General features: G+C 33.3%; 2 protein-coding genes across 3 annotated transcripts in view; one reads left to right on the top strand and one right to left on the bottom strand.

The window, feature by feature from the left end:
* Positions 1 to 3,266, bottom strand: part of LOC124362981 (pre-mRNA-splicing regulator female-lethal(2)D) — a 28,409-nt gene extending 25,143 nt beyond the window's left edge. Inside the window, exon 1 of one of the 2 annotated variants that reach the window (XM_046817906.1) lies at positions 2,945 to 3,266. In XM_046817906.1, the coding sequence (XP_046673862.1) occupies positions 2,945 to 3,179 (235 nt within the window). In that variant the 5' untranslated portion in view covers positions 3,180 to 3,266. The other variant, XM_046817908.1, reaches the window with a different exon arrangement.
* Positions 3,267 to 6,582: 3,316 nt separating this feature from the next.
* Positions 6,583 to 8,943, top strand: LOC124362980 (40S ribosomal protein S2). The gene is given in 6 exon segments (XM_046817905.1): positions 6,583 to 6,745; positions 6,747 to 6,773; positions 6,775 to 6,793; positions 8,738 to 8,763; positions 8,765 to 8,788; positions 8,790 to 8,943. Coding segments are annotated over 6 exon segments (348 nt in total). The 5' UTR covers positions 6,583 to 6,598; the 3' UTR covers positions 8,895 to 8,943.
* The last annotated feature ends 5,333 nt before the right edge of the window (positions 8,944 to 14,276 follow it).

The following is a 14,276-nucleotide window of genomic DNA, read 5'->3' as shown; positions in this document are numbered from 1 at the left end:
ATCTGTTTTGTCTGCTTGTATCCATTACTTGGGAGTTCTTGCACTTTCATTTATTGTTAAGGTAATTTAAAACTAAGAACAAGAATAACCAAGCTAATTTTAGTTTAACTTCCTAACTTAGATTGGTTTTAATTTTTGTTCTTTTTACATTTAATAGAGTATTTTTCACTTTAGCAGATTTATTATCATTTTCTTACCTTTGGTGTTTTTTTAAATTTTTTATTTATATGTCTTACCATTCTATGTATTATTAAGTTATTTATGAATATTGGTTGAGTGCAGTCCTGAGGTTTAAGACTTAAATTCCAAGAAGTGTTAAACTGCGATCTAAGGATACACCAGGGTTGTTGCAGTTGTGGTCGCAGGCTGACCAGTCGCATAAGATCAAATAGTTCGGTAAACTTGTGGCCGTGTTTGGGATTTCCTTGTTTCACAATCTAATTTTGGTTTTTAAATCACGCTGACTACGTTTTTAGGTAATGACCGTGAGCAAGCTTCTGGTGCAGATAAGCGGGCGGGCGGTGTTTGCACTTAAGTATGCACTTTTTATCCATACTAAATGTACATACTTTTACCTGTTTGTATTTTATTACCATTAATATAATTAACTATTCAAGGTATTTCTTGAAAAACAGTCATCATTAAAAAGTATTTGTAATTAAAAATATTAATTGGTAATATTTGGCTCATTATAAAAATATGAATTACTAAAAGATTACCAAATAACTAAATAAAACACACAGCAGTGTGTAGCAGTGTAGATATTACTTTCGAAAAACCCCAAATCTAGTAACAATCATTGAGAAATTGTGCAATTATGAATCAAATGTAACTTAGTATGAATGCTGTCATCAGTTCATATACAAGTAGGTGAAAATCTGTAATGACTATGATAAAAACTACTGATGGACAGCCAGGTTTTGGAGAACAAGATTACAAAATTCAACCTAAATAAGTATGTAAAAATCTTTAAAAAGCTTTCCACGCTATTAGAACTTTGAGTTTTCCACAGGAATCTAGGCCAGTATTGAATGTTTGTGCCCAATGGGTGGCACATCTTATTTTCATTTCAAACGAATGCCTGACTGAATAAATTATTAAAAGATAATGAGACTTGGGTATCCAAGGTTAACTATGAATCAATACAGCAATCAATAATGCTTCATCAATCAAACTGAAAATAGCCACTAACACTTGGTGGACAGAAATTTGGTTGCCACTGTTTTGCAGGACACCAAATGTTTCTAATGTAGTTTATGTAATATGGAGTGACAATCAATTATAATGTCTATTGTGGGCCCAAAAAAGCCTCTAATGAGCCATCAAAAACAAATACTTGGAACAAAGTAGAAAAAGTTCTTTATATTAAAATTTGGTCCAGCACACCAAAGGTCCCCTATTGTTAAAATGAACACTTATATGAAACTTTACTACTAGTTTTGTAGAATTGATAAACTTAAGTCAATGAACTTGCAGTGATTTTGTACAAATTTTAATGGAGAGATCGATTTATCTTCAGTTTAAGAAACAAAGTGATAAACTTAGAACTAGAGTATATTTTACTGAACCTAGGTTACCGAACCATACTGTACCTGCAAAGCACTTACCTTCACCATTTTGTAGTTTTGGTTATTTATGCTCACTGCCATGAAACATTTTCTTCTTGACAAAAGTCGTGTTTTATATGTATCATGAAGGAGCACAGTATAAAGCAATAAAATTGTGCACTAATACTAGCATATTCAGTTAGACAGAAAAACCTCTGTAACCATCAGTACAACTAGAAGCAATAATTTCTGCTGAAAAACTACTTAACTCAGCTAAATAACAAACCGTGTATTCCATATTGGGTGTTTCAATTCAAACGAATTTCCGTTAAAAACACGCACTTCAACAATCCGATGGCACTAGAAATGAATGGATTGATGATGTAGATAAGAACACACTGAGCACGTAGATCTTCACGAGCACTAAAGCACGTCACATCTTCACCACACAAATACTGGTATCAATACCAGCACACCTGCACCAGCCGACATTATTTCCTTCACTTTACAACCAGCTAAAACTTTTTATACATTCCGTACTTAACATAACTTAAGCACTAAGAAAGGTTATTAGCTCTTTTAAAACTAAAATTGCTTAGCCTAAGAGGTTAAAAATAAATAACTTATATGACTCAATTCATGCAGTTTGTTATTCTCTTCCAGAATTTAAACTCATGTTGTGAAAAGTATTTAACCTTGCTTGTTTACATCTAATGTAAATATATGATGTAAATATGATGCATATTTATATAGCAGTCTCCATTTATCCAATTAGTTATCTATAGAGGTTTAAGCTATATTTAAATAGAATCTGTGATACTGGATACGACTAATAAGTTTTCTACTTTCTCAGTTTGATAAAGATATGATTTCTGAAATTTTATAATGAATTACCAAAACTAGTAATCAATCAATATAAATAAACACACAATCGGTTAACGGTACCCAATAGATTTAATGGGCTGTAATTTAAAAAAGTAACTGATTAAATACTTCTATAAAGAAATTATAGTAAATTTAACTTACATTTTAAATTGTAGAAAATCCCTTTGTAGAATATGCCCACTTAGACTAGGCTCTGTGTTTCTATTCATATTAGATTGTCTCAAGGTGTACTAGTTCAAAATTATCATTATGTTCAGAGTTTTTACACCCGAAAATCAATGTTCTAACCATGAAACTTCAATGTCTTAAATATTACCATAAAATTAAAACAAGAGAAAATCATAAGAGTTTGAACACAAAGTATCATCACGGTGAACCCACAGAACTCATGTCAAACTGAATCAACTCATAACCACTGAGTCAGACGATGTAAAGTATGGTGAAACAGTACGATTACAGTACCGTCAAACGAAAAGCAATCATTCATAGAACGGAACCACAATGATTTCTACCTTCGTGGCTGGTTGCCTGTGAGAGAAGGGAGTCGATGTAAGTGTCTTGCTGTTTGCAGTGGGCGACCAGTTCTTCCTTGGACGCAGACTCCAGCTGCTGCTCTGTGAGGCGAAGCCTCGTGCCACCCGGCACCGCTCCACCCGGCGCAGCAGATGCACCGCTCGGTGCATTACCTGGTGACGCCACCACAGACGCTGATATTGGTGGAGAGCATGTTGTATTTTCGTCCAACATTTTGAGGAACACTTAAATGAGTACCCGTTGTTGATGCAATAAACTTTTCAGATTAAATAGTCCTGAAACAAAGAAAAATATATAATTAGACCTTATCATACTTTTAAAACAATCTGGTTTATTTATTTATTTACTCTCTTATTTCTAAGTCAAATTGTATTTTATAATAAAATGGAAAGCACTAACAATAAGCCTTACAAGGGCTATCTTCTTTATGATTCTCAAAGAAACTTAGTTAAAAAAATTATGTAATAGAAAATTGAATAGATGTCATTATCACTTTGGGGATGATTCAGCGAAATAGCCTCCATACATGTGCTGTCCACACTACACTGAAATGTTAAATAACATAGCTGGATACAGAAAACAGATATATCTTTACTCATATCAAAGACTCAGTTTTATAGACTCAAGAGATACATACTTAGGATATATGGGGGGGGGGGGGGTGGGGGGGGGGGGGGGTGGGGGGGGGGGGGGGTGGGGGGGGGGGGGGGTGGGGGGGGGGGGGGGTGGGGGGGGGGGGGGGTGGGGGATTTTTAAAAAAACTATTTGCGCGTTTCCCACCAGAAGAGTTTCACCTTATGATGTGTGAGACTTCCTGAGATTAGCGTATTAAACCCCTAAAGTGCAAATTGTTAACAAAGGTTTCTTATTCAGCCTCCCTTTTGTAAAATTGATATATAAAATTTTTTTAAGACCCGGTATTAGTTTCTAATTGTGTTTAGATTAAGCAAATCAATGATGAATCCTATTCTTAAAAAAACTTCTTTGCGGTTTTTCCACCAGAAGTGTTTTTATCACACTCATGATGTTTGTGAGAACGTCCCTGAGGATTTGCTATTATATACCCTAAAAACGTGCAAATTGTTAAAAAAGGTTCTATTCCAGGCACCCTTTTGTAAAATGATAATATTTTATTAATACCGGTATTAGTTTCTATTGTGTAGGATAAGCAAATCAATGATAATGGAAATCCTATTTCTTAAAGAAAAATTTTTGGGCGGTTTCCACCAGAAGTTTTTCACCTCATTAAGATGTTTGAGAAGTCTGAGATTTTGCTAATTATACCCTAAAGATGCAAATTGTTAAAAAGGTTCTATTAAGGGCTCACCTTTTATAAAATTTGAATAATATTTTTTAATACCCCGGTATTAGTTCTATTGTCCGTGTAGGATAAAAGCAAAATCAATGATGAATCCCTATTCTTTAAACAACTAAATTTTTGGCGGTTTCCACCAGAAGTGTTTTTCACCTCATGTATGTGTTGAGACGTCTGGAGATTTGCTATATATACCCTAAAGTGCAAATCGTTTAAAAAAGGAAGGATATCTATTCTGGCTGCTCTTCTCCCTTATTTTAATAAAAATTAGATAATATTGATTTTAATACCGGGTAATTAGTTCTATTGTGTTGGATAAAGCAAATCAATGAATTGAATCCTATTCTTAAAAAACTTTTTGGAGGCGGTTTCCACCAGAAGGCTTCACCTTATGATATGTGTGAGACGTCTGAGATTATGCTACTAACATTTTTTCTGAAACAAATTTTAAGTCTTAAAGTAGCTTGGGCAAACCAAAGCCTTATTTTTCTAGTTCTAAACCATGATCTCAGTTGTGACGTTATAACCTTCCTATTTCAGGTAAAAGATTATCACTTTCCATTAGTTTTTTTTTTGTAAATTAACATTAATTTTCTTTCTTACATGCGAATATGAAGAATAAGTACTACTTAAAAAACAGTAAAAAATAGCCCTTTGTTTAAAATCAGAGTATCGGTTTGTAGGGGGACATCAGTAGGAGTTTTCCTACAAAAGATTGTTTTTCCTATTCAAAAGTGTTAGTGGAAATGTGGAAATATGTTATCGCTAGATAAGGCCCCATCAATGTAAGATGGGAAATTATCAGGTATATGGGAAATACTGGTAGCAAGCAAAAGTTTCATAAGAAAATAATTCGCATCCATCATGTATAGGCCAAAATCGCTCCCATGCCCATTAAATTGCACACCAGCACACTTAAATCAAAATGTAATATGCATGTTCACTAGATTAGAAACAGTTCAATGCGGATGCCTTTGAGCATATCAGGAAGAGCAAGACATATACTTCTAAGTAAGAAAAGAACTGAACAGTTATAAAGTAATGAAACAGTTATTTAAGCGGTTCAAGAATTTATGTTAAACAGAAAATGACTGCTATAAAAAGAAATTTGAATTTAGTTAAAATTTGTATATTATATTACTTAACAAGACTATATATTCTAAGTTAAGAGAGGACTAAACCGTTATTTAAGCGGTTTAAAGAATTATCTTTAAAACGAGAAATGACTACTAAAATACTATTTTATAATTAGTTAAATTGTTATTATTTTGCATGTTTTTTAAAAATTTCTATGTATTTCTAAAGCTCTTTTCATGTTTTTTGTATGCTCGATTAAAAATAAAGTCATTCTTATCTGTCTCCTTTTAGATCAATCCCATCCCCCTATATACGCATGCACCTCAGCTTGTATGTAGCTGCTTGTGTGCTAATATGCGGAGGGTACAGTAAAACATATCCTACACAACTCTATGCTTTGTGCCTGCCTGAGTGTTCCAACGGAAATGGTACAATTGTAAATATCAGTATGTAAGATTTATAAAATGTTTATACTACTTTATTTTTATAAATAGTAACTATTCTTCCATTTCACAGAGAATTACTTACTTTTTAAGAATAGTGTGGAGATTAAATTAACAAAAATGGGAGGAAAAAAAATACAGGAATCCTTCTACATTAATATTTTGAGATTATTTGTCAAATATAAGTCCTCAAGGGGGGGGGATATATTTGGTACAGCAGACAGTAAAAGCAAGATATAAACACTAATGAAATCTTCTATTTTGTATTTGTTTTTGACAATGGTAGGCCGAAATTTTTTTTATCAATAAACGCATACATTTTCTTAATTTCCATTCTTGAAATTGGTGGGGTAAAATGATTTATTGGATTTTTATTACACTTGAAAGTGAGCTATAAAGAAATTTAGTTAGTTTATATCTTATTTAAAACTTATATACAATTTTTTCTTAATATAAGAAGGGCCAAGTCGTTTTCTTTTAGCCCTTATTCCAATCCATCTTCAGAGGCCACTGCGCTGATTGGTACTAATGTTCAAAAGAGTTAAGGCACGTGGCTGGGCGCCGGTTTTTTTGTGAGGTTCGAAATACAACACAAATAAATTGGACGACCCGCCCACTGCTACCAAGTAGCCCAGTCTATTTGATTGTAATGCATTTTGACAGAGTTATACAAAAGGCCGGACTGGGCCGGGCCGGTCGCAGTCCGGCCGCCTGTGCCTAATGGTCACAGAGAGGATTTTAACCTACACTATCTTAAACTCAGAATTTAACCCTGATGCCCTGGACTACATATAACAATGAGAGTTTGTCCACAGGTGACCGGCAAGTGCGGATCAGTCCAGGTGCGTCTGATTCCCGCACCTAGGGGTACAGGCATTGTAGGAGCTCCCGTGCCCAAGAAACTGCTGCAGATGGCCGGTAGGGGTATTGAAGATTGCTACACCTTCAGCCCGTGGGTCAACCGGACACACTCGGCACACTTGGTAACTTTGGTAAGTGTCAAGCTCACGTATTTCTGTAGATTTAATTTTTCTCATTTTGGGTTTTGTTAATGAAATTCTTTGTCAGAGTTAAAAAGATTTGTAGTTAAATATGTATTTAATTTATATCAACAAGTGAAAGTATTTCTGCTTTTATGATGAAACAGATTTCATAATTCCAGTTCAATGATGGACAACTTCGTACCGTATCCTGAAGTAACAAAAAATCCATTCACATTGTTACTTTGTGTGGAATACGAGGCATTGGGCTTTGGCTGAGGATTTGGTTTACAAGCATAATAGAATTTGCCTTAAAATAGTGTTTAGTTCATAAAAAAAAAAACTTTTCAAACTTGAGAAATTTAATATATTTCAATCATCTAATGTATAATTCTAGGTTTTATATGTGTTTTTGAATTCAGATTCAAATACTAAATATCTAAACAAAGTTTTTATCAATCAAGATAAGTTATCTTAATAACACATGAATATCTCAAACCTATTTTTTTGTGTCTTATCTAAGAATTCGAAAGTAATCCGATGATGACAATTTCGTACCGTATCCTGAAGTAACAAAAATCCATTCTCTTTGTTACTTTGTGTGGAATACGAGGCATTTGGCTGAGGATTGATTTATTATTTATATTGATTATTATTATTGGACAGACGAATTGCTTTACAAGCAGAAAAGAATTAGCGATAAATAGCAACAAGTTTATAAAAAATAGCTTTTTAGCCTATCAAAACAATTTTTTTTTCTTTCAATTTAGAGCTGAAAAATCTGAGTTGTACAATTTTAGTAATCAGTGACTGTATCAATCTGATACATTTGATATATTTCAATCCTCTTATGTAGAATACTAGTTTTGTATGTTTCTTTTGGGAATTTGTTTTTCAGAGACAATAATATTTGAACATTAGTTTGATCACTCGAACATAAGTTCATCTTAATTCACATGGATATCTCAAATTTTTTCTGAGGTTTGGTCTAAGAATAAACTAGTCTGATGATGGACAACTTCGTACCGTATCCCTGAAGTAACAAAAATCCATTCACTTGTTACTTTGTGTGGAATACGAGGCATTTGGCTGAGGATTGGTTCAATATTTATTAATTAGATTGTTGGCTTTATGTAAAATCGTTCTAAAGCCAACAGTTCCATAACATTTTTATTAATTTTTCTACAGCATTTTATATACAAATATTGTATAGTTAAAAGTTTTGTTTCTACCTTCTCCATGAAAGCCTATGATGACGAAATAACACCTGTGTATGATTTTTGATTACAAGTGTTCATGCATCACCAACTGAGGCGGATAAGAAAACTAGTCGTTACAGAACAAATTTGCTTAAACTTGAAAAATTATCTTTTCTAGAACTATTTTTTTGTACAGAAGTATTTGAAATAGATTATGATTTGAATATTTCAATCATTATACATTGGCCTATGATGAAAATCTTCACCACAAAATGATTTCTGATTATATATCAAACATGCACTACCAACTGAGGGGCCAGTAGTAAATGGATTAATAATGAAGAGATTTATTGATTGTTTTTGTTAGTCTCATAAATGTTTTACTTACATAGTAGTAACTTTAGTTGATATTGATAGATTGTCAGCAGATGTGATGGCTATCTGGCAGTTTCACTTTATAATGACTTAACCTTATTGGCACAGAAAATGTGCTAAAACCCCTGAAAACCGCATGTGTGTGGGCTTGTTTTCTTGCCTTCACGATTTTTACAGGGGACAGAAAGACATTCCATACAAGGCAGACTATATGATTTATGGTCAGCCTCCCGATGAATGTTACACAATTCTCTTTTCTTTACAGTTTATAAACATGTTTGGCCTCTTGCCCACAATATCAAAACTCTTGTTTTATTGAAACCCTGCTTGCGTTTATACAATGATAGAAGTGAGAAATAATAGAATATGTGCTTTGTTCCAGCCAAGGCCACGTATGCTGCCATCGCTAAAGACCTATGCTTACCTGACACCATGACCTGTGGAAGGACATGGCTCTGAGCAAGGCTCCATACGCAGAGTTCGCTGACTACCTGGCCAAGAAACCACCGCCCTGCGCACACACCAGCCGCACATGTTGATCAGTAGATGTGGATTACTGTTGGAACAATAAATTCCATCCACGCTTGACATTGTCTCTTCTTTTCCTTTAATACCGATAAGAATTTCTTAAATTTTATTTAAAAAAGATATATAAACACATAAAGAAATTAATTTTCTTGGAAGAGTAGTTAAAGCAATTTGGTAAGAAATTGTCAACTTTTGAAAGGAGGCTCATGGTACTTTTACACAAAGAGGGCCTTTTGAACGTAGTCAACATAAAATGTTTGATGAAACTCTACTTTTATCCCCCCCCCCCTTATCCTTGTCATGTCTCATCTTGTGGTTTTGTATTGCTTGCAAACAAAGTTTGCAGGTAAACAAAATTTTAGTTTGTTTTCCCGAAAATATAAATTAAAACCTGTATTAAAACAAATCTGCTCTAAATTATACAACTTTTTAAGGGGAGGGTCTTTTTATTGTATTTTAATACAGACCTTTTTCATTACCACTTCTGTGCTTGCTGTTTGGTATAATTTCATCATAATGGTACTAGAATAGGTCCTTAAAACCCAACACGCTTTTCAATGTCATTTAGTTGAATTTAGCCCCCCCCCTCCTACCACAGGAAAGTTAAAGAAATTATAAAATTTAGAGTTTAGTAAGAATGAGGTCAAAATATAACATCTTTTTTAAATTAAGGTTGGGGTATTTCCTAAATGGGGAGGGAAAGGGAAAAGTGTCAGGATAATGTACATATTTTGCTATTGTTATTTGAGTTAAGATCCTAGTAAAGTAAAATGAATGAAAACCTCTGGATTGGCATATTGAAAATAATATTAATTATTTGCTAAGGCAAAACTATAAGACAATAATAAAGTATTGAAATTTATTGATTATAAACTGCTAAAGTAAGTTGTATGATTTATGCTACATTTTATGAAAAGGAACTGACATTCAAGAAGTTCTGAAATAATACTTGGTTTGTACTTTAGCATTTTTATAGACGCTATTATGTTACACAGCGAACCATAGCTGTTTATATGGTCTCATGCCTACTGATAACCCTCAGTAAGGGTCTTTAACCCATACTGCATGATCTAGACATACCAAGCTTCTGTTGTCTAGCTACATGCAGATGTCCAGTTAACAAGGAAATGTGATACTCCATAGCCTCAAATCTCTAAAATACCTGACCTCCAATAGTTGTCTGGACTGAGTACTACAACCTCTAGAAAACTGCCAGTGGAACACAGAAGAAATTACTTGTCTGTGGTCTCTCAATCTAATGTAAAGATCGGCTTTGGTGAAAGGATCTTGAGTTTTTCCCTTTTAAAAGCAATTTTAAAGATATTAATTCATAACCAAAGGCTTGTGTTTTTACTGTAAAGTGTATTTTTTCTGAATACTTATAAAAGCATAGAAAACTAAAAAAGTACTTTGATTTTGATTGATATCTAATCAAGATGGCTACCATTACAGACTGCTATTAAAGATCCAACAGGATCCTTTGACACACAGTTTTGGGCGGATGGAAAATCTTGACATTTAATTACTGTATGTATTATTTGTATAGCAATACTTTCATACAACAAATTTTTTTTCCGTTTTTGTTTCATTAATAAGCAATGGGGTGGTGCATGTTACATTATTTCAGTGGTTAGAGTATTGGCTGTTTTTGGCGATTTCACCATCTTTGCCATAGTCTGGAGCTGAATCCCTTTCTGTAGGTGCATCCCTTGGGTCAGAGAAAATTAATAGTGGGTTTTCTTTTTTACTTTATTGGACTATCTTTGCAACAATAAAAATAAATCTTGGGAATTATTTGAATATCAATTTACTGTTTTGATTAAGTGTATGTGTAAGGATAATTAAAACCTGTGTTCTAACGAAAACACAAATTTGGATTTGAAGTCTATTCTGTTAAAAACTACTTATAACAAAATATATATTGTACAATAATATATCTGTGTAATAAATAATTACTTACCAAGAGCATGTTTGTTATATGTTACAAAAGGTATATTAATAGCCCCCACTTGTAAAGGGTAAATTTAAATCCCCAAACCTTTAATGCTTTTTGTAACATAACAATGTCCAAAATACTGTTATCCTTGCATCGCCAAACTTTAAACAAAGCATTTTTTCCTTCTAATTATGTTTCAGTTGTATCCCAACTACAATTTGCTGAAATTAGAAGTTTAAACTGATGTAACTAACTCTGTGTCTGTCGGAACAGTTTGGACTGATGATGCCTAATGTTCAAAAGTAAATCATTAGTTAGCTAAAAATATTTAAAATATTTTATGTGCAGATGATAATTAATAATAATGTAGAAAAGAAGAACAAGATATTATCAGTCCTTTACTGAGATACAATTTTAAAAACTGAAGAGAATGAGTCAATTATTAAAACTTTAATGTATTATAACTCATGTTATTAATTGTAAGATGATATCATTTTATTAGAACTTGTAATACAATTTTATAGTCCTAATGCAAGTTCAAACGTGGGTAAAGATTTTGTTATAATAGAAGTTGTTCATCTTACTGACCCCAAAATATATATATCTGTGATTTAATTTTGACCAGAAACGTGACCATAAAAAAACAGTGGTTACTACAAAATTAATTTCTTAGTCAAAATTAAGTATGGATCTGGTATTTTTAATTACCTGCAACATAATGGTTTGCTGAAACCATACCATAAAGTTGAAGAACTTTAGATAGTAAATTATATACAGGAGAAGAACTACTTTTTGCTACAAAAATGAACATGTTTCTAGAAGCTACAAGGAAATTAATAATCACAGTCCTTTCTTTCAAAACGAAACGAATATGTTACAATACATTCTTCTCTTTTCATTTTTAAATTTACTAGTCTTGGAAATTTTTAACAGATTATAACATATCTTTCCTTGGATCTACATAAATATCTGTATGACAAAATATTCTTCACGAAAAAGTCAATGAAAGCATTTAATAAGTGTTAATGAGTATTGAAATACTCATAAATCTAGAACGACTAAATAATATAGGAATGGTTATTTTCTAGTTTAATATTTACGTCTACAATCACCAGTACAATTTAGTTGCTTAGTCCCAGAAATTAGACAACAAATACCAATATTTTCTAATTAAAATATATATTTTATATAAATATATACTATATTCACCTTTGGTTATATAAATGCAAAAATGCTCAATTATAAACATTAATAAGGCTTCTTGTTACAAAATGTCCCTTTAATATTTCGGTATTTGCCATTCTCAAAAAGGATTAACAAAAAATAATAAAATAGTACATCAAACAAACAAAATTTACATAAATAAACAAACAATTTTGAAAATGTGATCAACAAATAAAAGAAATAATATTAATTAATTAATACAGAAAAAAATTAATACATGAATGAATGCAAAGAGTACTTATCGAATCACACTTTTATTTCAGACCAAAGAGTACTTTTGATATATATATATATATATATATATATATATATAAAATTCAACTATAATGATGGAAATGGTTCTCGTAATTATGGGACCCACTACAATGTATTTTAAAAGTTTTGAGTCAATCCAATAATGTTGCGGGTGTTGAAATTGCAATGTCCAGCATTTAGGTTGTTAGGTCCAACTGTGGGGGGGCGCCGTGCCCTGTACGTTGTGTGTGAAAACTCCCGTACAGTCTTAACGGACCTTAAGTAAGCCTCAAGTCTTACGGCTCCAGACACTAAGCGAATATGGACGTCTGGACATTTCCGTCCGTCCAAAACTGGTGAGCGTGTGAGACAGGGATCGAAGGTTCTTCATAAACCTGTCATTGTATCCCCTTCTGTATGATATTTGATATTAGTGGTCCAAGAGGCTAGAAGATTGGACATATGTTCGTCTTGTTCCAAAGAAGAACTCCTTAGATTTTGGCATGAAAGGCGGCAAAGCTTTGTCTAAAAAGCCAAAGGCCTTGCGCCTAGTAGTTAACGCAATGCATGGATAAAAGTACAACTAACAGCTGGTGTTTGCAGGCATATGATAGAAGGCGCTCTTAACAGCAGGGAAAGAGTTAATCAATTACTGTATTCTTTTTTACTTCCTTGCATCGGTCTGTTGGGGCTTTTATATAGTATGAATACTTGTCCCTTGTATGCTTGTGTGCCTTTGAACGCCTGGATGGGGTAGATTCAACGTCGTAATAAAAGCCATGGTGCCATGATTAGCTACCTAAATAACCGTAACTGAAAACATGTCCATATATTTTGTTATAACCACTATCACAAAGTAAAGGTTGTGTGCCAAGTAGTCAGGATCTGCAATTTCCTTGGAAATGTGAATAACTCCCGCCGGCATTTCCCAGACGATACCACAACAATTTTCTAGTTAGTGTTCTACTTTCACTGGTGCGGGTGAGAGGTGTTGTTTGTGCTCATGACTTCTGTGGCAGTGACCAACTGCCTGGATTAAATTTTCTCCAGTCCTGGACTTCAAGCTGTTTTTCGTGTATAAGTAGGTCAGTGGCGTAGCGAAGGGGGGGTCCGGACCCCCCCCCCGAAAATTTAAGACATATTAAAAAATAAAGCATGGAGCAGGAGAAAAAAAGGAGAGTTATCATTACTCTTGTCTACAAACATTAAATTGATTAAGTGACTGTTGTTAAAAATATAATTGTCCTTTCGTTAAATCATAAAAGTATCAAACGATATATTTTATTAGTCGGCGTTGAATGAATACCTAAAATCAATGTCCTAACATTTATAAGTACTACTTTTACCTCAACCACTCAACCAGTAAAATCCAAAATCGTCAAAACTTGAATCAGTAGAGAGCTTTTCTTCGGCATTTACCTACCGGAAGTGATTTTTTTCTCGATAATTATATACGTAGTCGAGTACAGTTTAATGATAACAAAAAATCGTCGTCCTAACTCAATCAAAAATACCACGTTTACCTCAATAACCGAAGTCCAAAGTAGTTTAAGTTCTATTCATTAGAGTTTTTCAGGTGTATTTTATTTCCGACAGAAAGTGATTTTTTTTATTTTTTTCCGATAATAATATACTCGTCTACAGTGTAATGATACAAAAAATCGTCATATAACTCATTCATAATACCTCAATCAGTGAAATCCAAAGTAGCCAAACTTCTAATTAGTAGAATTTTTCCAGTGCATTTTCCGACCGTTAGTTGATCTGTACCCGAGCAACGCTCGAAAATTGTCTCCTTTTCTAAAGGGTTTTCGGCCGTCAGTGGCCGAATGTCCCTAAAGGGGTATTTCATTTTCTCCACATAATATAGTTGTGTCAATTATACGCTTGAGTGAAGCTCTGTTTTGTTCTTTTTCTTTCTTATCCAGTGAATCCAACATCACTTTGGCGCCTTCTACTCGGCCAGAATCGAACTTCGTAAGGTTTCTGTAGCTATACA

Source organism: Homalodisca vitripennis, chromosome 5 (genome assembly GCF_021130785.1).
Source record: "Homalodisca vitripennis isolate AUS2020 chromosome 5, UT_GWSS_2.1, whole genome shotgun sequence".
Lineage (NCBI taxonomy): Eukaryota > Metazoa > Arthropoda > Insecta > Hemiptera > Cicadellidae > Homalodisca > Homalodisca vitripennis.
This window is presented reverse-complemented; position numbering and strand designations above follow the sequence as displayed.